A 23,674-nucleotide genomic window follows, 5' to 3' on the forward strand; every position below is an offset into this window, starting at 1 on the left:
TTTTAAAATAATATTCATTTAATTATCGCAGCAATAGGAACAGTTTTCTTTTAATTTTAGTTATAAACTAAGACTATCATGAATACTTGAATTCTTCATGTTTTTAAAATTGATAAATTAAATAATTAATTAATTAAAAAAATAAAATATTTTAAAATTTATAAGGACATTAATTATTTAATTAGAATCTGTAAAATAAATTTAACGTAGTATACTTAATGCTGACGAACATAGACATCCGATATATTTGATAACGAATTAAATTTTGGCTTTATGGAAGTTGGTTTATTAACTAATCAATATTACAGGTTTCTGTTGGACTGAAAAAAAAAAGAAAAACTGTATGAAAAAAACAAGCAGGCATTATTGTAGTTGACATTACTATTTAATTTTGATTATATCCAACGATGGTTGTTTTGTGAAGAAGGTGAAGAAGCTGGATGTCTCACTTGACCTTACCTCAGAAAGATCTTGATACATGTAGCATGAAGTTCACTTTAGATCTAAGATCAATTTATATGTTAATAATTCTGATTACTTAGCAAAATAGAATGAATTATGAAAATAACCTTAAATTCTAAAAAAAAATACTTCGATTTAAGGATAATTCAGTTTACCCCGAAAAAGTCGATTCTATAGTGAACTAAATATCCTCCGAAACCACTTCCACTGCTTTGTTATAATCCCTGGAACAAATGCATTGAGCGTTGTAAAGTTTACGACGCTGCATATCAGTAATCTGTTACAGCAACGTGGGAGAGAGTTCGGTGTGCTCAAATTCGGTAATCAATACTCATAAGGCGTCAACACCCAGTGGTCTTGGTCGGATACAATTTCCATTCCGGTAAACATTGGACGTGCAGCCTCTGGGACTCATTTCGCGTCTCCACTTTGATAGTCGTGTGGTGTTGCGGTGACAGCGGATCATCTGTTCACCTGATAGTGGTGATTTATGCCACAATAAAACTGATTGGCTCGTATCACAAGTGTGCCGTACGTGGGTGTTAATATTACGACTCCTTACCTAGCATTCTACGTAATTTAGGGTCGATTTAGATACGCTTGGTAATGAAACACAGAACAGTTATTTATGGACAAGGATTGCCCATGAATCTATCTTGCATTGTACGAAACGATGCTAAAATATTTACTATCTACGTTTTGTATTTAAATTCTGGAGATAGAATGCACTTGACAGAGCTGTTAAGTATATCTTACCTTGGTATATATAGTACTCTTTCGGCCACTACAAAACCTACGTTGACAATGAAGTTTGAGGCTGGTAAGAAAGACAGACAGAGGACTGAGAGAGAAACGGTTATAGCTCTTCTATCACGTGACTGCAAAAAAGAGACTGATTATAATAATGAAGTTGAAGATGGAAGACATGGGTTGAAATAAGTGAAACATACGAACATCTAAATATTTACCATTAAAGTTATTGTATATTATAGGCACACCGAGAATTCAGTATTTTGTTCAATAATTAGCTCTGTAAGATTGACACGCGTGGGTTATTTTTACCGAACGGTATTTCATTCAGTGTACACAAGCATCAAGAATTTAGCTTATCCAAATAGGATAAAAATAATTAGAACTATGAGATATTTAACTGTATTTTATTAATAACACGAAATTAATAATTTAAAACTATAGATAAAGAAAGTATAGTACCTTTTACATACCATATATCATAAGTTTACATAATATGTTTACTATATAGGCGTTTTTGCTGTTTCTGAACGATATTCACTTCTTGAATTTATATTGAATATTACAGTGTCCAGAGAGAGTCATATTTCGTTAATTTGCGTGCCTGGCATTTTTTTTATTCCTGCAATAATTCTTGTTATTCGTTTATTCCCACAGATTAAGCGGTCATGATTAGGAGGAGAGTTAGAAGTGTTTCTCGTAACCCACGGAAAGAAATCCTCGGTGGACAGTAACAAGAATTCAAAGTCAAGGTCCCTACAAAATCAATGCATTATCTCTTAGAATTTAGAATACTGAAATCATATTTACGCTACATCTTATTATAGGAATTGCGTAGCTATTCTTTCTGACTTGTCTAGAATTGAAAACCATGATAACTAATTGATTGAAGGTCGGTAATTTATTTATTCTGGTAAAAAAACGTGATCACCTTCCTCATGGTAATCGAGAAGCCAGTCATACTGGCTCTGTGTGCAAGCAAAAATGTGGAATATAGTCCTCTGAACTGGTAGTGAAACATGGGTGCTTAATAAGAAGGGCAAAAAATCTTTAAATGTGTGGGAAAGGAAGATATTAAGGAAAATCTTTGGCCCGATAAAAGTCGAGGAAGAGTGGAAAATAAGGACAAACCAAAAGCTGAAGGAACTGTATGGAGAACCGGACATAGAGGGAGTGATAAAGAGCTCAAGACTTAGATGGGCAGGCCATGTGATACGAATGGAGGAAAACAGATGGCCAAGGAAAGCAATGGAAGGGCAACCGGGAGGAAGGAGGAGAGGAAGACCAAGAAGGAGATGGGTGGATGACATAGAGAACGACCTACAACAGCTTTGGTGATACGATGGAGAACAATGGACAGGGAAAGAGACAGCTGGAGAAAAATCGTTGAGGACGCCAAGGTTCTACAAGGAGCGTAGCGCCGTGGAGTAAGTAAGTATAGTCCTCTGAACAGCCATATGGAATCCATCAGACACCACTGCATGAATTACGTGTCTCCACAAATTTTTAATGTGTAGTGCGAAGTATATCAACAGTTGACAAGATATCGATGTTAATAAAAAGACGCTGTATGGTATCGTGAGGAATAGAAGAAGAGATGGTGAACAGAGCAAATACTTGATGAATGAGAACCAAGGATGAAGAGATAAGAGAAACATGGAAAAGGTATTTTGAAAATCTGTTGAACGTGCAGGACAGCCAGCAAAAGGGGCAAAGGCAAGTTGATCATAGAAAAGGGGATGGAAGAGAAGATACGGAGAGAGAGAGCAGACAGACTTGACGTAGAATGATGTAGTGCAGGCATGGAAATACATCAAGACATGTAAGTCTGCTGGTATGGTTGAGATAAATGGAGAGATGCTGAAGGCTACAGGCGAGGCAGGGATAGCGTGGACAGGCTGTTCCGTAAGATCTGGAATGAGAGACAGGTGTTGAAGGAGGGAAAAGAAGGTTTGATCATCTCGTTCAAGAAGGGGAACAGTAAAAAGTGTTCCAATCATAGAAGCATCACACTAACATCACATGTGAGTAAGCTGTATGAGAGAGTGTCAGCGCGGAAGATAAGAGGAACAATTGAAAATAGGATGACCGAGGAACAGTATGGCTTTAGGCCTGGCCGATCGACGGTGGATCTAATTTTCTGCATCAGGCAACTGATGGAAAAGTGTTATGAACACAATAAAGAATTGTGAATGCCATTTTTGGATATAAAGAAAGCGTTTGATGCCGTAAAGAGAGAGAAAGTGTGGGAGGTTTTGAGAAACTTGGGGATAGAGGAACATCTTGTGGAGAGAATTGAGAATATGTGCACCAATACAGTGAGCAAAGTAAGAACAGTGGTGGTGTTGACGGAGAGCTTCGAAATAACATCAGGCTTGAGGCAAGGAGGCGTCCTGTCACCACTACTGTTCATAGCTGTCATGAATGATGTGCAATGTAAAATGGTGGAACAACTTGGACAGGACCAGATGAAAATCATGCTCTTCGCAGATGACCTCTGCATATGGGGAGAGCAGGGAACAAGTGCAACGGCAAGTTGATATATGAGCTAGTATAGCCAATGAATTTGGACAGGTTTTCAGCCAAGGGAAGAGTGAAGTAATGGTTCTAAAGAGGAGTGGCGAGCTTGAAGAATACATTACAATGGAAGGGAAAGAGCTAAAAATGGTTAACAACTTCAAGTATCTAGGAAGCACCATTACAAAGACTGGAGCGATAGACGAAGAAATGAGCAGAAGGATACAAGCGGGAATTTCTATAGGCAGACAAGAGATTTGATCTGGAACATACACTGAAGTGTAAGAAGGCTATACATAAGGCCTATTATGTACCAATTCTGACGTATGCATCTGAAACTTGGACTATGAAGGAAAAGGATGAAAGCAAAATTCAGGGGGCAGAAATTAGATTTGTAAGGAGCATAACTGGAAAGACAAGACGCGACAAAATCAGAAATGATGTGATTAAGGAGAGAATTCAGGTTGAAAAACTCCAGAATAGAATTGAAAGGTCCCTTTTGAAATGATTTGGACATGTCAAAAAGATGAACAAGAGACGTTTGCCAAGAAGAATGTTTGATTTACAATTAAGGGACAAAAGACCAAGGTGGAGACCAAGAATGAGATGGCAGGACATGATGAAGACAGATGTCATTAAGAGAGGAGGAAACTGGAGTGAAATTAAAGACGGAGAGAAGTACACGGACAGGAAATGGTGGGGAGGCTTCATACATCGACCCGTGGAATAGCGGAACGATTACAGATGATGATAATGAGTGCGAAGCAATGCCAAACCCAGAGGTATATTTTCAAATATCTTCTTTCCTGAAATTTCGAAGCGGTAGCCCTTTGCTCTTTACCTTCTAGTCCCTCTATCCCTCTAGTTGCTTCCCCACCCCGGTGGTGGACCTGGCAGTACAGTAATTATGTCACTGGTCAGACTATATCAATGGCCTACATTATCATGAAGTCATCGTAGCATCCTTGCAATCAAAAACGAAGTATTACCAAAGACATCAGGACATTTACTTTTATTAGGATTGCGCCACACTGCAAGTAAAAGTGACGTTGATTCAAGAAATGTTTCCGAACTGTATCTTGTCATGGTTTGATGATGCCAGCGAATTACGTCGATCTCCTGATCTGTCAGCACCCGAGTTTTACCTTTACGATTTATTCAAGGAAAATATTTTTAGGATTCAAAAACTAAGGTAATAATGCAAATCTAGTTTTTTGGGTAAAGCAGAATTAAAGATTCCAATATTTTTAAAGAAATAATTTAAAATTATAACGCAGCTCAGACTCGAATACACTTGCAAAGAAGGTCATAGATACGAATCCGAGCTGCTTAACTGAATTCTCTTATTTCAAGACTGGCTTGAAATCTGCTATAAGTTTCCATCAACTTACTTCGCACCAATTTGAGACCTATTTTCAACGTAGATGTAATTTAATATTAAATCGATTAGCCTGCAGGTGTAGATATTACTTCTGTCAATAATAACTGGGATTGAAACGAAGCTGAAGTTCCTGTATCGGCCACGCATTGGTGCAATGAGAAACATCTCGTTAACACATTTTAATGGTACATCATTTGGTCATCAATTTCTCGCGTTGACTCGATCTTCCGGTTACGTTAGTTATGCAAATTAAGTTACGTGCGAGGTTGAGATCAATAATGAGTAATGCAAATTAGGCGATAAGGAGTATTAGTTTTGTAATAAACACAGATAGCGGGATCGGTAGTAATGGGCCGTGATTTGACAACTCGGATTGTCGATAGAGGAATCGAAACTGTTGGACAAAGTTATAATTGGTATTAAAGAACCTTCCCTCCGGACTCGTACCATCTGAAATCATACATTTGTGGAATTCTTAGTGGGGTAATTATTATTCTCGTGCAGTAATTACCAGTTTGCTTTGTTCCAGTGAACTCGGCATTGCTTAAATGAGTTGGAAAATCAACACGTTGAGAGTTTTAATGAAGAATTTTTAATTAACTGCGAAACAATATTGAAAACAAAGGCAGTTGCAGACAGGGCGATTAGGGAATTTTAACGATTTAGGACTCTGTCTGCAGCTGAACATCTGATATTTTCTTTGACCCTGAAATTGTTGACTTTAAGTTTATTTTAAAGACCATTTTCATGATATTTGTTATACACATTTCTAAATATCTTCGAATATGGTTGAGCCTATATCGCATTTCATAATAAATCTCTCAAATATCTATATCTTCGTTCTTTTTTCTTGTGTGTGACAAAGTTATGTTCTTATATTTTTCTCCATAAATGAAGAGTACAACTTCTTGTCCCATCAAAGACTTTTCTTCTTTAATCGAAGACTTTCGGCTCCTTTGGCCAACTACTTTTCGTAGTTGAAACTAAATCATCTCACCAGTCGAATCGTCCCGAAATTCTATACAATTAACTATCGGGAGGGAGGTAGGAGGATAATAAATTACATCTCTAATACTTGATGGCTTCCCTAAGTGGGCGTGTACGACTTCTTTTCATTTTGTTTCAAAGATTCCAGCAAATACCGACCTTTTTTTCTCTTTCTCTCTCTGCAGATGGTAAGGAAATTGCAAATTAAGGCTGTCCGGGTTCTCTGTAATCCATTAGTGTTCTAGCAGGAAATTACTCCTTCAATAATTAATTGTACTTACGTCGGAAGGTCTGTATGTCGGTTTGTCGTACTTTACCCCCCGAAATATAATTCTATCCAGCAGTTTGACTTCTAGAATGCTTTGCATGTAGAGCATAGGACAAGGACGCGGTGTCGTCTTGGAAATCTGACTAGGCAATTTAAATACGATGTATTACTCAACTAAATGGAGATAGGGGGAGCGTAATGCAGTGTTCATGCTTCGAACATGGAGAAAGCCGGTTAGTGGAGGCAGTGGATAGAGTAGAGATGATAGTAGCTAAAGATCTGCAGTAAGAAAACCACGAAAACTGAAAGAAATGTTTTGGTTAAGAGGACGGTAGATGAAACATTATGTAGACTTAAACTTCGAATTCTACAGTAATATTATAATAGAACTAGTCTGACCTTTATCTTTTAATATCTAAACAGAATTAATTGTAGTATGTTATTCAAATATTTATATAAATATTCACGTAATTTAATAAGGAATAAAAGATTTTCATTACATATAGGTTTATTGTTTTGTAAATATTTTAAACGGACCACTGGAATAAATTACGTGGCAAAGGTGTTCAGGGCGGAGAGTTTGGTAAAGTCTAAAGCAGAACGGACTATATATAACTGATTAGGGATTTTCGATGACTTGTGTATATTGCTACTTTTGCACACATTAAGAAAAGGACCCACCACAACGTAAGACAATTAACAAATGGTGCAAGCAGTTCGAAAGTAAAGGCTCTATCTACAAGTAGATAGAATCCGGATTATAATTTCACTATTTGTGAAACATGTAAGAGAAATCTTTTTAACGAAGCCCACAAAAGTTATATTCGTGAGTTCAATGTCTCGAACATTGAACTCACCTCAACCATCTCGCCTATTTTTCGCCCTCGCGGATGTCACGATGGTTGTAATCATCGTCCTTCCATGTCCAACTTTTAGGGCTCTTTCCATAACGTGGCTGAGTTATTCGGTATCAGTCGACCGAAGAATACAATTAATTAGATATACAATATACTGATGTCTACTTGCCTTAGTTTCTTTGTCCCTTAGAACACCAGTAGCGCACATTTTCCGGAAGTGTTTACTTTTGAAAGTTTACCTGGTATCGATCTAGCTAACCTTTTGAATTTTATTTTCCAAGCTGTCTGCCCAAACTATGCATGCAAGTAACTTATTCTAATAGTTAAGAATTCACTGACTACAGAAAAGGTCCTGCTGTCCTGTCTAAGTCTTTTCGTCCCATCATTTGAATTTAAAGCCTCTTGTTCCAGAAGCATTTATGATAGTGAAAATTTCACTTTTATTTTATTTAATTTTTATATACCTAAATCCGACACATATATCAACATGCTCTTATAAATTGAGATTGACCTCCATATCTCTACAGGAAAATGTTCGATAAATCATCGATAAAATACAGCAATGGGTCCTCCTTACCGCCTGTCTACACTGCACGGAGAACTTCACAGTTCTTGTATTATAGCCCACCCCAAACTCCCTTTCGTCCTCAACGGTTTTTAATCCAATCCCATCAAGCATATTAGTTAATTTGGGGATCTTATTCCCATTTTGTTGCATTAAAACAAATCTGTCACTTTTCTAACCATCCTTTGGAGCCTAACTACATTGTTCTGAAAAGCACTGCTCAGCTCTGATCATTAACTGTTCTCCTGATCTTGACATCATTTTCAAATTTTTTTCATCACGCCCTCTATCCCTTCGTCTATTGTCATTTAAGAATAATAGAACAACAGTGATCTCAGTACTGATCCTTGGCGCCCCACTTCTAACTTTGACTCAATCTCAATCATGATTTTACCCATGACATCAACGTGTTCCAGCTTATACAGTAACTTTTCATGATGGATGAGTCAAATGCTTTGCTAAAATCCAAATAAACAACGGCCGAATTATTTCTTGCTTCTAGCTTATGAGTGATCTTCTAAAAATAGCAAACCAGGTTAATTAAGCAAGCTGTTTTCTTCAGAAAACTCCAAACTATTCCTCTCTACTATATGCCACTTTTTTTTGTACTGTTTTACGGCAGAAAAATGTAAAGACAAAATAATTAATGGCTTTTTCTTTTTTCATGGAAAAGATGACCAATTGGAATAATTACAATAGCCTTAATGAAATTGATGCTTACGCGCTGAGCCACACCATACCACTTCTAAGAGCCCTCGTAGGTGGCACAGTTAATATAATCACCGTCCTCCCCACACCGGGTGGAAAAGACCTCAGTTCGAATCTCGTCAATGACGCGAGGAAATTTTATGGATTTTTTCACAACGTGGCTAAGTTAGTCGACCTCAGGCGAAGGTTGCATGGTTTTTCCTCCCGGAAAGTCGGGTTTTTCGTCCAACAAACATAAAATCGGCTATAGAACACATGCAATTTACAGAGAGTATATACGAAGCAATATAGCCTTAGTCGTTGATGTTCCTAAAACCTTACTACAACATATCTTAATAGCGGGAATATCTAATAACGGACTCCTTAGAGTTATAGAAGCACATTCAATAGCCCATTTTTCCAAGAACTTTTGTCAGTATGTCAATAGTCAGAGAAGAGAAATGGGCTATCGTGTTATGCGACTCCTGGAGTTCATATCAAGTGCCATTGAGATCCACGAGAACCTTTTACAGATTCTGTCCATCTTTGATATGTCCCAGCAATTATAAATTCCATCAGGAAATCATTCGTAATAGTAACCGATATTTATCTAAAAATGCCTTAATAATTACAGTTTTCATCAATGATTTCTTGAAACTCTTTTTGAATTACATTTCTGTGACTGCACCCTTGACTTTACTGTTCGAGTCAAATTTACGATTTTCAGTTCTTATTTTATTATTATTGTTTTGTTTTATTTTATTTTTACTGCGTGTATACATCACATATATTCTACGACCACTTTGCTAGTTTTTTTGGGTGAAAAACCAGGTTTGCGAGGTGAAACCAACCAGGCAACCCTCTGTTGCACGGGTCTATCCCCACTCCTCCCATCTGCATGCACGGGATATTATGTTTTGCAGCTGTATAAACTACTCCAGTACAGGGACGGCTCAATATAAGATAATTGTGGTTGCAACTTGCATTTTGATTTTTAAAGCTTGCTAGTTTCGAACATCACATACAATTGTTATTATAGGTACCGTTTTTAGATTTATAAGTAAACTTAAAAAGCTATAATCACATAATTCTGCACTTATATACAAGACACAAAAAAACGTGACTTGTCTAAGCGTTGACTGTGCTACTGAATTACAAAAGGATATACCCTTATCGAACTGTATGTCTCTGATAACGCCGTATTCCTCTATTTCTGCCTGCGCATAGAAATATCTATGAATAGGTTATAACGCTGTGGTGTGATGCATTATGGACTTGTTTGCCCTAGCAGCGCAAACACTTTAAACAACAGTAATAGCTCGTTTGCAAGCTGATTACAAGAACAAATCTCAAAACTATGTGTTGGCTATAAGAGTAACTATAATAACCCGCTTTAAAGCAATATTATTAATTTACTGAGTAATTAAGATAATTTATTATTATATAACTACTTCATTTGAATAAAAATGGTGGTTGCTGAAACTGCGAACTTTGCTAAAGCCGCTACTCCTCGTGCCATGGATGGGTTGGGAGGAGTTGAAGTCAGGCAAAATTGACACTAGATTTGAATATCAGTTGGTTGTTGATTTTTATCTGTTTAATATCAGATATAAATCAGCTGATATTGAACTTGAATATTAGTCGGTTGTTATTTTATTTTGACTTAGTGATCATCAGATCACCTAAATCAGAGGCGTTTACAAGTAATCATTTAAATAATAATACAATTATCGTATTTAGTAGTTACGAGGGCTCGAACCACGGTAAAACGTCTGCTATTTTACTCCCAAGCTAACCACATGCAGATATGTACATAGATGCTTCTTGATAATACATAAGATCAGAATTAAGATAAGCTTATTCCATATGTTTATATATAGATGAGACTGTTCGGTTAAACTTTTCTTTCTGTCTCGTATTACGTGTTAAATCACTTTCAACCAGAATTTTACAGCTTTTTAAGAACACCCCTTCAGATAAGTCGTATTTTATTGTCTGTGCTCTGGGCAAGGCTCCTTACTCTAGAAATTTTAAATAGCAAACAAAAATAGGAGCCTAATTTCTGGCAGTTTTTTTTAAAAAATCCAGACTGTTCCTTTCACTCACTAAGCGCCATTTTGGAAATGAAATTATTGTGAAATCGCAGTTTTCCAAACATCCACCTACCTCTTCTTACCTTGGATATAGTTAGTGTCCCGCAAGCCAGAAAAACAATATACGCTGATAGAATGACTGTCGCCAGATTTCGGATATCCCGGATGTCTTCCATGAGTGGAATACTTCCCATCTGCCAGTCATAGGATAGTGTGATTGGAGCCAGCAGAAGCCAGACGTTGAAGGCAGCAAGATAACAGTAGGTCATGAACCTGTAGGAATATGCATTTGTGTAATTAAACGTTTTTTCAAATTGATGTCAATATGTATATATGTTATTTCATATATTATTGGCATGCTGAATTTGAAAGGGCATATAAAAATAGGTATAAAAGGTGTGCAGAAGCACTGCAGTACTAACAGCAAGTATCGTGAGTTTAGATCGGTAGCTTCCAAAGAAGGTTTTGGTTATTTTTTCAGGATGTCATCAATTTGTCGGTACGTGCTATATCAAACAGATCGGAAATCTAAGTGTCCAATGTTGTAATGGGCGATTATAATCACCCTTTGAAGATTGAGGGCGACTATAATCGTTTAAAAGTGGTGAGATTCTTAGGGGGTTGCATAGTTTACAGGACTGATAATAAAAACAGTTAAATCACATTTAATAACAACCAATATTTATTGGCATTACCCTTACCTTGTGGATAATGATGGGGAAAAGGAGGCAGGGTTATCTTGGTCGGAAAATTGGGGCATGGATCCCTGAAGTAGCCATATTCTGAGCATTACAAGGGCTAGTAACTGTGTAAAGACAGAATAAAATTATAATATATAAATAAAGGGAATGAAGTATATATATATAGATTCATCTTTTATATAATTATTGATAATGCGAGGTGATACACAAAATTCAGGAAACGCAAAGTTATGTGTATTGCTTATGACACGCAAGTTTAAACTTTGTATTCCTAAAAGTATCCGAACTCTCCTGGGATTTGAGAAAAATGAACCAAACCCGATATCCATTTGCATGGATCTACTTCCTTCTAGCGTGAATTAAGCAGATGAACGAAATACAGTAACTTAAGCTTAGCAATTTTCAACGTGGAATCATCATTGGATGCTGTATTAGCAATCAACCTGTTCATGCTACTACAACAAAACTGCAACAGCTTAGATAAACGATGACTGATGATCCAGTCATCTTTGATCTCCAAATGGAGATCCAGTCACGAAATGGAAAAGTCATGGTGCTCCTACTGCTGGGAAACATTCAGGAGGAGCACCATGACCTTGGGATGACACTCTCTGGTAAATAACGCTCGGAGAGTGTCATCACAACTGTGAAGTTTGGCGGAGGTGCTGCCAGTGTTTGAGGTTGTTTCTAGTGGTTTGGGCTTTGGAGTATTGGTCTCCGTTCTTGAAAAAATGAATGCCACTATTGGGTATACTGATATTTTAGATAATTCCACTCTTACTTGTGGCAAGTATGGAATAGGCCTTTTCTGTTTCAGAATGACAATGCACTGTCATACCACAAGTCTGTAGTTGTGACTTGGTTTGAAGATAGAGCGTGCAATAGCTTTATTGGCCTGCCCAGAGGCCTCGACGTTAATCCCATTAAATACCACTAGAATGAATTGGAAAATTATCTTCGAGCAAGGTCAACATGCCTTCATCAATAAGCAAATTGACCACTGTGTTGAAGGAGGAGCGGAGCGAAATTCCGCCTTCTTGTTATCATATGGCGCGTTATAGCTTTAGATGCTCATACGCCACAAACCAAACCAAATCCTGTTATCAAAAATTGGTTCTGGATCTATCGACGAGGACACTGTGTTATTAAGGATAAAGGTTGCCTTTTTATTGTTTCAGTTACAATAAAAGGCTCATTGAAACATGTAGGTATCGGCTTACTTTTGTCAATGTAATGTAGAAGCTTTTGTGAAAATGAGAAATGCGGTTCGTAAATTACATAACAGGTGGAGCAATGTGTCTAGGTGAATGAATATCAACAACGAACATTATCCAAAATGGTGGTGATCTTGCGCCAACCTCAGTTTTTCGATCACATCCATTCAAAGAGTGATGAAGGAATTTGTATAGAAATTCCACACATGAGGTGCACCTGCATCTTCCTTACGCGATTCGTTTATTCTCAATGCTTTAAACGACACATCATAGAGGATCTGGAGTTGTTAGATGGTCCATTTTAACACCGATAAATGTTGGTTTCGCTTCTCAGGTTGCATTAACAGCCCACAAAACGAATTGGCGGATTAATTTACTTTGAAAGCACTCTAAAAGTTATCGATAAAGACAATGAAATAGTAGTTTAGGAAGATTGCTTCCAAGAAGATAGGTCGACATGTCATACTCCACCGTATTGCAATAATTGAAATTGCCTCGGTGTTTGCAGGCTTGCGGCTTTTGAAAACTGCCATGCGAGTTTTTCTCCGGTTGTTTCCAGTGGGGTTATCTAAAGGAACGCGCATTTGAAAACAGTCATTCACTCATTCACTTAAGAAACCTAAAGAGAACATTATCAATCTCACTGAAAGCGTGAATATTTGTGTGGAAGTTTCCATACGTTATCATCTTGATGTGACAAGCGAGTGAATCCATATAACTCATTTTAATAACTTAATAGAGAAGATCATCTTGTTTAAGCTAGCAAAGAAACTTCTTTCTTTAGAATTATTCTAGTAAAAAAGAAAAACACTGCGATAAAATATTAAAAAAACAGAAAATTTAACTAGTTAGGGTAGGTACACCGAAACTTTGTTAGGAAAGAAATGTGTGGTTGCAGCATTATTTATGCTTGATAAAATTCCTTTTATTCTTTTGTGTGTATTTATGAGAATATTTTTCCGAGAAAAGAGCCGAAAGACAACGCCCTGTATATAAAATGTAATAATTTTATCAAAGTGCTTGGAATCCCATTGACCGGCAGATCTATCATTAACATAACAGATACCAAAGGTCCACATTTTACAGAACTATCACGAAGGCATGCATTTAAAAGAACATTGTATGAAGAGGGCGATGTCCTTAAATAGAATAAAGGCGAATTGTCTGCGATTTCTTTTTATGAAATTCATTTTTTGTTAAAAGTGCGTCCATTAGGTGTGCCTGCTAACTTTAAATTTCCACTTGGTTAAACAAGATGGCCTTTTGCACTGTCAACAATAGAGCGCTGTCTGGTGTGATTTGGATGGCCGTGTTTTATTGTCAAATTAAAAAAAAGCTTCTTTGAAACAGTTCATGTGACTTCAGGATAGGAATTGCAACTGGTAAAATGAAAAAAATATATATTGAGTACTTTGTAGGGGCTAATCAGCCATGGTGCCTTAAAACTTATAAAATTTATGCTATTTAGTCATTGTATAAATGGTAAAATAGGATCATCAACGTGGAATTACATGATAACGTAATATTTGAAATAAATGGAAGGACCAAGAAGAAGTTGGCTCTAATTGGAAGATGGGACCATGGACCATTATTGTAATGGTGGTATGCAGTCGGATATAGTGGAAGCAAGCTTATGGACGCTGTTAGGTTAACTCTACGTTCAATACACGAATTAAATTATATACCATATAAATGGTTCAACAGATCTTTTACAATTTCTGATTGCTGAAAAGAAAGGTGTAGAGGTAGTGCAGTGGACTTCGATGCCAACGTAATAGAAGCGAATGAAATACGTGGAATATGATTTAAATTGTAATATTGTTGTGATTAATGGTTTTTTTAGCTAAGGACATTAGTGGAAACCTAGGATCATCGCGAACTAACTTAATCAGCTGAAATTATATTAACAGCACCGATAAGCAGTATGGTGAAATTGATGTGGAAGGAGTTATTGGGGAATCATTAATGAACTTACGTGCTCAGAATAACTATAATTTCAAAATAATCTGCAGTTGTTTGTGAATGTTAGAACTGATTACAGTTCCCAGTGGAAGTCCATAAGGAAAGGTTCTGCTACGGATAATTATAAGAACGGCATCGATTGGGGTTACAAAGAATAAATACAGTAGAGCTGTTTCTATTGCTTAAAGGTAATGCAAGGATATAACAAAAGAATCTGAAGTACTGAAATCAATAAATGCTGAGTTAACAATATCAGAAAAGTACCATTATCGTATTTTTAAAACTGCAGCATTTATTTCTTTTATCTTGTTATTCAACTAACAGTTTCGATTGTACCCAATATTCACTTTCATATGCTGATATTTCAAAAGAACCAGTTTCTAATGAAACTGTTCATAAGAACATAACGTGAAAGCATACAATGAAGGAAGCCAATTGCCTGTCTCTCCTGAAATTGTTATTATAAGTAGTAACTCGTAGATGGTGTCGCAAATTTGAAAGTTGAATGATTCGTGATGAAAGTTAATTCATCATGAATCATATCAAGTTGAATTAAAATTTGTCATTTGAATATTTACTCCTATTTTGTATAAGTTCCACAACTTCTGTTTACGATAGAGGAGAAATCAATCCACTTACCATTACAAGGACAGACACCGGCCTGATGTCGATTAGACGAACTGTGGAGGTTTTCGTGGCTTTCGTTGGACTCTGCCTGAAAGTCAAGAAATATATAAGAAAAAAATCTTTATTGTACAGTAAAGATACAATAATGTGCCCGCCACAGCCAGGAGGCCAGGGGCTTGACAATGATATAGGGTAATATAAAAATATGTACAGTATAAAAATTTGTGCAGTATAAAAGATTACATAACAATTAAAAACGTAGCATTAGCCATTCAATAGGTATGAGTATGTACATAGTTGTGAGGCAGACAGTGCACCAAGGTATGTGCACGTTCATATGTACAAAGCACATATTTAAGCATATTCACACAAGTCAGAAAATTTCACAGTGCCACATTATTGTTCGGTATTGCATTTTCTTGTGAAGACAGTTCGTCGATTTGCCTACGACGTGCCGTTATGCACCTCATAGGAGATAGCAGATGGAGATATCAGTATGAGTCGACATCAGGGGCCAAACAAAAGGGGAACAAGTTCGGCCAACGAGCGCCTGTAATTGCGATCAGAAGCGAATTTCTGGAGGTCAGCTCCGATCATTAGCAGGGCTTGTACTGTAGGAAGTACTTGTCCAGGTAGGAATCTGTCACTGATCTTCAGCCTGTTCCGTTGTAGCTGAAGAAGAGGGGTGGCTCGTAAGGACGGAAGTGGAACATGCCACTGGCATATATCCCAGAAGTCAGGGGAGTTGATTTTGCCAACCAGCATTTTGACTGTGGTCACAGTTCTCCTCATGCTGATTATTTGAGGCAGCCGCGGGATTTGGAGTTGGTCGGCCATGCTGGTGGTCCTCTGCTGAAGGGGTAGTCGATGTTTGTGGGTTGCCCACTTCAATATCCAGTATTCACTGGCGAAGATGGGCTTCATGAGAGAAGGTACTGTGGATGCCCATATTTCAGAGGCATACAGAAAGGTAGGATACACAATGGTTTCCAGATATCTGATTGTGGTTCTTGCGTCTGTGTTATGAAGAAGATGTTGACGGGCAATCCAGCGCATTCGGTTGATCTTGCGTAGAACACATTCGATGTGACAGTTGAACCTAAGGTTTGGGTCGAAGGTTACACCGAGATCTTTGTGTTTAGTAACACTTGGAATAACTGCACCCTGCAGTGAGGGTTGTATGGATGTGGGACACTTCTTCAGAGAAAAAACCATAATAACGGATTTTTGGGGGTTCAGTTTGAGACCGAAATGGTTGAGATGGCTAGAGAAAGCTGTGATCTTATTACAGATTTCCGATGTGATCACTCCCCTGTCGGCTGATGGTGGTATTTCCGTTAGGAACTTTATATCGTCGGCGTAGGTAATGACATCATCTCTGTTACACACAAACGGAATAAGGAGGGCGGTAAAAAGTAACCCCGATAAAACGCCACCTTGCGGCACACCAGCATTGATGGATCGGGTATAGCAGCGGTTACGATGAGTGAGGTACACTGTTCTGTTCCGGAGGAGCGAGTGCAGAAAAGCGAAAACGTCACCTTTGATCCGAAAGAAATTGGTTAGGAGATTCAGAAGGGCTGAGATGTTGAGGCTATCAAAAGCAGCTTCAATATCGGCATAAACAACCGCCATTTCTGATTTGGCCTCAAATGCATTTAAAATTTCCGTTTGGACTGCCAGAAGGTTGGAGACAGTTGATCTATTAGGGAGAACATAATGGAGTTGTTTTGATGATTGTGGAAGAAGATGGCGTGTTATATGCGGAAGAAGGACTTTTTCCAGTAGCTTTAGGAGCGTGGATGCAGTGGAAATCGGTCTATACTGCTTCGGCTGGCTTGGTAGTGGGGCAAGACTGTATTTGCTCCAGGATGCCGGAAACACTCTATGAGAGAGGATGGAGTTGAACAAGTAGAGCAGAGGATCAAGGATATATGGACTGAGGCACTTTACGATGAAATGTGGGACATTATCGATGCCAGCGGTGCATGACGGACGCAGCGAGTTGATGGCTTGACGAAGCTGCTGTCGATCGATTTGAATGGAAAACAGCTCATCATCTGGACTTGAAATGGGGTCTGGTTGGTAATCATATGGTTGTGTGATGTTGTCTTGGAATCTGGCTACATAGTTGATCCATTCAACTGGATTGAAATTGGAATCTGGTTCAGAGTTACGGGTATATGGCACTTTGCCTTTTGATAAGGTCTTGTCAGTGTATTCTTTAATGGCTTGCGATTTCAGTCTATTAAACAGTGCTCTAGCTTTGGAGTACTGAGTTCGGTCATATGCTGTACCAGACTGTTTCCATTGTTTATGGAGGGACTGTTTGCACTTGAAACTGTAATTTAGCTCCGAAGACCACCAAGCATTAGTTCTAGCGGAGATACTGACCTGTTTAGCTGCTGAGAACATAGTAACAGTGTGCAACCATCTAGTTAATGTCTAGAGCCAGTTCCGGATCTCCTGATTCGAGAACTTCCCAGGGAATTAATCTTGTTGCATAAAGGCATCTGTTCGGTTGTAGGAAGGTGGGAGAGATGATGATTTTCCTTTTGACGTAGTGGGAGACATTAAAGTTGGGCGTTGGGAGCTGCAATAGGACTACGATGGGTTCATGATCGGATTCAAAGTGAGTTTCGGGTTTAATGTCGACGCTACAGGAACCAGACGATAATATGAGATCCAGGCGATGAAGACCTCTAGTTGGGCCTTCGTTTATGATCCTGCGGCCACTAGGTGCAATCTTAGCCATAAGTGACTCATGAAGATGTTGGAGATTTGGTGGTAAGTTAAAATCCCCACAGATGAGGTGGATAGCAGATGTGTGAAGCGTATTTATTAGCCAGGATGCAATATCATTGATTGTCTGAGCATCGGGAGTTGGAGGTGTATATATTGCACCGAGATCTAATAAGCAAGAGTTGATCTTGACCGTTACTATCAATGCTTCGAATAGATTGGATTTGCTGGAGACTACATGTACGAACTCAAGTCTACTGGCATTTATGATAACAGCAACGCCCCCACCACAGGTATGAGAGCGGGAGGTGAAGAAAGATTTGTAACCAGCAGCTTGGGCAGAGGCAATTGATTCTTGTTGTGGTTCCAGCCAGGTTTCAGACATGCAGATGACGTCAGCCATTTGGGACAGAAGCATCTGCTCAAGTGTCTCGAGCTTATTCCGAATACTACGAACATTTTGATAAAAAATCTTGAGTGTAAGGTGACACGAGACCTTCACGAGTGCTGATTCGAGGACATTATTTATTTTCTTTGTTGGCTTTTACTATTAACGCATAACATCACACATTCCGGCACTGTTCAGGAGAAGTTTGTTGTTAGACTTAAACTAATATTTCAAACACAAACGCGGTAGTATTTTTGCATCAGCTGTTTACGTAGTGTATTTATTATTTGTTTTAAAATTTGAATTTTAATGTCCACAATTAACAATATACAGGGCGCTCCTCCTCAGTTTCATTTTCGAGATATGTCCACACATGTAGTCAGATGATTTATATGATTATATTTGGAGTTTATGCAGTTAAAAAGGCAACCACAGTTGCCACAATAAACAATATACAATTCAAGGTTCACTGTTTGAAGCAAGGTGGTTCAGAGGGCGTCAGTATCGCAATATTTTAGTGCAAACTCTTTGAGTTCTCGCCTGAGAATAAACTTAACTTACAATCTTTGCAGGCATATTTTTGATGGTTCAGTGTAAAACATATTGCGGTGTTCTCGTATTTGATAAAAAAACAAATAAATTATCCTTAATTTTAGTCAGTTAAACTTTTAGAAAGATATAGGGCTGGAATTTTGGCAGTTTAATGATCATGACAGTTCTTTCCTTAAGTGTATATTGTAATTTCTTGAGTTATTGTTGCTTATAGCCAACTTTGTTCACTATACTTCGAGCATTTTTGGAAAATGTCAAGTTTCTGCTCAGATGGTAATAATTTAGTCTGGTGTGCCGCAAGTATGGTGAAAGTATTATTCATCATGTGCAAAATAGTATTATATGTACCATTCTCGTGTGTCACGACGGATAGCCGATCTGCATAAATATCATAAGCATGTTTCACTTGGTATGGAAGCACCTTATTCAGGTAATGCATCTCTATTTCTGCCGCCATTACAAAGCTCTTGTCTTTAGTAGTTATATTTGCTAAAGAAATGCCTTGAAAAAATAAAATTCTGTACAAATGAGTGAAGGAAAACTATAGTTTTCTAGCAGTGCAGGCTGGAAATACAGCATCGTAACCATTTAGGATGGTCTTGCTCATATAAATCAATAGAGCTTAGTTCGCGGGCCATCTTCTATCATCGATCGCTGAAGGCAGGAATAGAGTCTTCCTGGCCTACTGATTGCAGAAGCTGTCATTACTAATGCCTAACATAAATCAACGAAGAAGGAGAGCAATAAAATGTTTCCCAGCTCACCGAATTTCAGTTCCTGCTATTCCACTATGGAATATTTTAACTCCAGTTGACCCCATAAGGTTTTAATTACGAGATTATTTATTTTGACGACGAGAGTCTTATTGCCCACATGCGTGCAGGGTTTAAAGGTACTTATGGGAGAAGAAAGTTTGCACTTTTGGTTTCAGTCTTTTCAAGATTATCATCTCCTTAGATTAATTTTAAACAGACATGTTAGTTAAAATAATTGTTCTGCGAACAACTTTCTAAATGATTATTATTTATTTATTATTTATTTTTTTTGTGAATCTCGTTTAGGCCTTGAGCACATGATGGAAGTAGGGTGCATGAGAATAGTAGCTATCGTTTATTTGAAGATTAAGTCATCTCGAACCTTCATGTTAGTTTAGTGGCTGCTGGCACTCATTTGGAAAGATAAGTCCGATTCTGTTTTAGACCAAAAGAATGTATGACGGCTTTTTCACTTGAATTGGAGCTAGCCGGTTCTTTCGTTTTCACAGGTAAATCGCCCCTACGCACGCACGGATATGTGTCTGAACACACAAGTGAGGTATACAATTTGATACTGTCGCATTAGCCATTATAAAATTACCAGAATTAAGTGTCTGCTTCAGGAAAACACTCGTCAAGGCATTACGCTGCTTCAGCAGATAGTTCTTCAGGTCTACGAAGGATACAATTGTAACTGGCGTTTTCATTCCTTTGTGAAATCCACGAGGACATCGCGTTCCTCCGTGATTGGCTTCATGGTTAAGCCATCGTCATGCATGGTAGAAAGCTTGGGCTTGATTCCCATTGCCAGACCTGATATAAGATAATTCCCGATGTGATAGCAGGAACCTTTAAATAAGACCTTTGTCGGGCTGGAAGGGACGATATAAAATTTATCTGTTGGAAAAGTTGATTTTTCATTTTGCGAGGAGGCAAACTGGCCATTGAAAATACGCCATTTTTGCAGGCGTGATATTGTGACGTCTCGTGGTATTAGTTGCTTCGATGCATACAGAAATCAGTCGCAAAGTTATTTGAAAAATTTGAGAAAAAATTGAATTCTGTGATACAGGTTGTATACAACTGTGATGCAACTCTTACCTTCGTTGACTGTTGTACACATGCACAAAACAACCTTATTTTCAAGTAAATAATTTTATCGACGGTAATAATAATGCAAAACTGGGTTATGTTACGGAATCGTTTTAGCATAATGCTGACCACGTCAACTGTGGGAGTGCAATCGCACAATAGGTTTAATTTAAAATCAAATTTTATTTAAATGCCAGGTGATTATCCCAGATTAACAGCAGGAAAATAGAGATGGAAAAGGAGCCCCCTCAAAAGAACCAAATTCTGCCTGCATAATTTGGTTGGATTTTAAATACCTTTTTTACATTTGAATATCTGAAGCCTTAAATGAGATTGAAATAATCGTTCAAACCGTTTTTTTCCCCTTTATTGCTACTGGTGAGAATAAGGAGCATTGCCTGTAGGAGAAAGATCCTGGGAATATCTTTTTTTGTGTCCACTGTAAAATTGTTTTTTGCTTGAGAGGCGTGAATAGTGTGTGCAATCAACTTCGACAAGAGGCTTGAAAACTATTGTCGATGGGATCATGTCACGATTTAATGCAGTCTATTTTATTTCGTTTTGAAACTTACGGAATTCTTTTCGAAGTCCACGAGCGTTCAGGTTAGTCTTACCTTAATAACGTTTCAGAAAACATCACTGAAGTGAATTCTAAGTTCGGGAAAACTTTTGTCGAAGTTCTCAAAGTGCTTTTAAGATCTGCAGTCTTTGTTCTGGAAATCAGAGTGTCGGCGAGGACGCATGTTTCAGAGGCTTAAGTTCTTTATATTTATCATCCTTTAAAAAATCTGTGAGCGCACCGAAAATATTCTCTTCGACTGTGTTTTCTGATGCGAATATGTCAGTCTCGGCTTCAGATCATTTTTCTTATTTTTTTAAACAATTCAATTGTCATTTGAGCGATGTTGTTAATGAACAGATCGAAGTACGTGAAACAGCAAGGAAGGTTTCAACTGTTAGTACTTTCTTATTCTTTTTTGGTACAGTTAACGCCCTTAGTATGGAACAGCTTGTCCACGAGAAACCGGCACCCGAGTGGGCATGTAATCCTCTGTTGTTTTGTTGTACACCTACCCCTAATTAGAAGTGATCTACTCTCAGAAAAAAAAATACTGAAACTTTCTTTTAACGAAGAACTCGCAGGATTATCGAGCTTTAGATCAAAGAAGATTTCAACAGTGAATCGTGTGTAGCTTGGATTTGGTATGCAGTTTTTCCAAGCTCTTTGACGATTGAAATATTTACAGCGCGAAAATAGAAATCAGGAAATAATTTTTCCATACAATTTGTATGGAACAAGAATCATAAATTAAATGTAGTTTTAATGCGGTTGTTAGATTCAGACAGTCCGTGCACACTTCGCGTGTTTTTTTATGTGACTCGTGAACGTGGTGTAACTCGTGAAGAGATAAATATTATACAGATACATAAGCAAAGAGAGAAAAGAGACTTAAAAAGTAATTCAGGAGGATAGTAATAAATATTATACAGTTGTAATTAAACTGAACAGTTAAGTTTAGAGAATGTGGAGTTTAAGTATTCCATTAAGTTATAATCTTAGTAGTTAATTGACGAGAAGATAACAGTATTGATTTTCACATCAATTAATTTAAGAAAAAAATTGCAACGCACTGCTTACATTACTAACTTGTTTTGCCTTGTTGTGGGTTTTAACAAAATTATTGAACTGAAATAAAATATTCAACGCAATAATTGAGTTAAAGTTTGTTGTAAAGTTCTATTTGTGGTTCTATTCTAAAATTGCATCCACGATTTCAGTCAGATTTTTATAAGCTTCATTTTATATAAGTACTGTGGGAAATATTGTGCGTTGGAATATTTATCAGGTCTGGAAGCTTGAGATTGCCCATATCTGCTAAATATTCTGTTGCAAGTTCCGTTATGGCTTAAAGAAAGTTTATTTCTATATAGTTCTTTTATATATATATTTTTTTTTTTCTTTTTCTCACATTTCTGTTCAGATTAATAGCATATATACGTGGTTTACGTTTTGCTTATTTGTACGAACTTAAGATTTTTTTTTTTTTTTATGTGACGCATACTTCGAAAACTTTGGAATATGTAAGGCGATCATGTATGCCGATTCATGATAAATTTTAAGACTTGTAGGGCGACAAAATTGCTTCTGGCACACACCAAAGTGACTTTCAAGCCGGTACCACTTCGTCACATTATTAAGAAGTGAAATTCGTTGTCATTCATTCTTTCTTATAAGTAGGAAACCCAAGGTGCCCATTTTATTTCCAGAGGGCGATGTACTAATTACTTTACATAGTAATGCTAACCGTATTCGTAATTGTTAAACTGCTAACTTAATTTTGTTGGGGGAACTAAAATTTTAGAAACTGATTTTCTGTAACTTTTGAAATATTGAAATGCAGATGACAGAAGATTTATTATTTTTAAGCTTCTGGCTGCGTTAATATATAATTCGTGCGAAATCGGTTATTCTTGGGATTCGGGGATGTACGGACCGCACTTTATTTTCATTTCGCGAGATAACACATAGGTGAGACTAAGATGTATCCTGAGTTTTGTTGCCTGCACTCTGAAAGATTACTCCAACAAGCAGTAATAGATAAAAAAAAAAAAAAAAAGCAGCTATATCTGTTATTTGAACGGAGCTAAAGCTATTGGATGTTAAAAGCGAGTACAGAAACCACATGGGGAACTGCTACTGAAGATATATTGATTCCGAAGTCATACTAAAATAGATATTCTCAGATATTGATTACCAGTACTCGAAGTAGAAGCAGGTCAGCAAAACGGTTTATTACTTATGAAAAGCTGAGACTGGTGCACAATGCGCATCTCACAGATTGACTAGAATCGAGGAATTGCATTACAAATGCAATCGTAACTTGGTAACATTCGGAATTGACCGCTGCGGCAATGAAGTGCTGAATTTATGTTCTGAAGAAAGCATTTTAATAAAGAGAAGTAGTTTATCAGGGTCTCGGAGATTGCCTAAATATGTCTTAAGCGTGAATAATAATATTAATAAGCAAACGGGTAAGAACGCCTTTCAAACTAAAAAAAAATCTTCGTCAAGG

The 23,674-nt window shown here is 37.5% G+C and overlaps 1 protein-coding gene across 1 annotated transcript in view; it reads right to left on the minus strand.

The window, feature by feature from the left end:
- The window catches only part of LOC150087082 (protein O-mannosyl-transferase TMTC1-like), a 189,063-nt gene that overhangs the window by 60,869 nt on the left and 104,520 nt on the right, over positions 1-23,674 (minus strand). The window contains exons 5-8 of the mRNA XM_090371806.1: positions 15,084-15,159; positions 11,269-11,372; positions 10,651-10,840; positions 1,219-1,340 (exon numbers count right to left, since the gene is read on the minus strand). Of these exons, the coding sequence (XP_090227932.1) occupies positions 1,219-1,340; positions 10,651-10,840; positions 11,269-11,372; positions 15,084-15,159 (492 nt within the window). The remainder of the gene's footprint in view (positions 1-1,218; positions 1,341-10,650; positions 10,841-11,268; positions 11,373-15,083; positions 15,160-23,674) is intronic.

This window comes from Mastigoproctus giganteus, chromosome 4, assembly GCF_048544385.1.
Source record: "Mastigoproctus giganteus isolate SK-2022 chromosome 4, ASM4854438v1, whole genome shotgun sequence".
NCBI lineage: Eukaryota > Metazoa > Arthropoda > Arachnida > Uropygi > Thelyphonidae > Mastigoproctus > Mastigoproctus giganteus.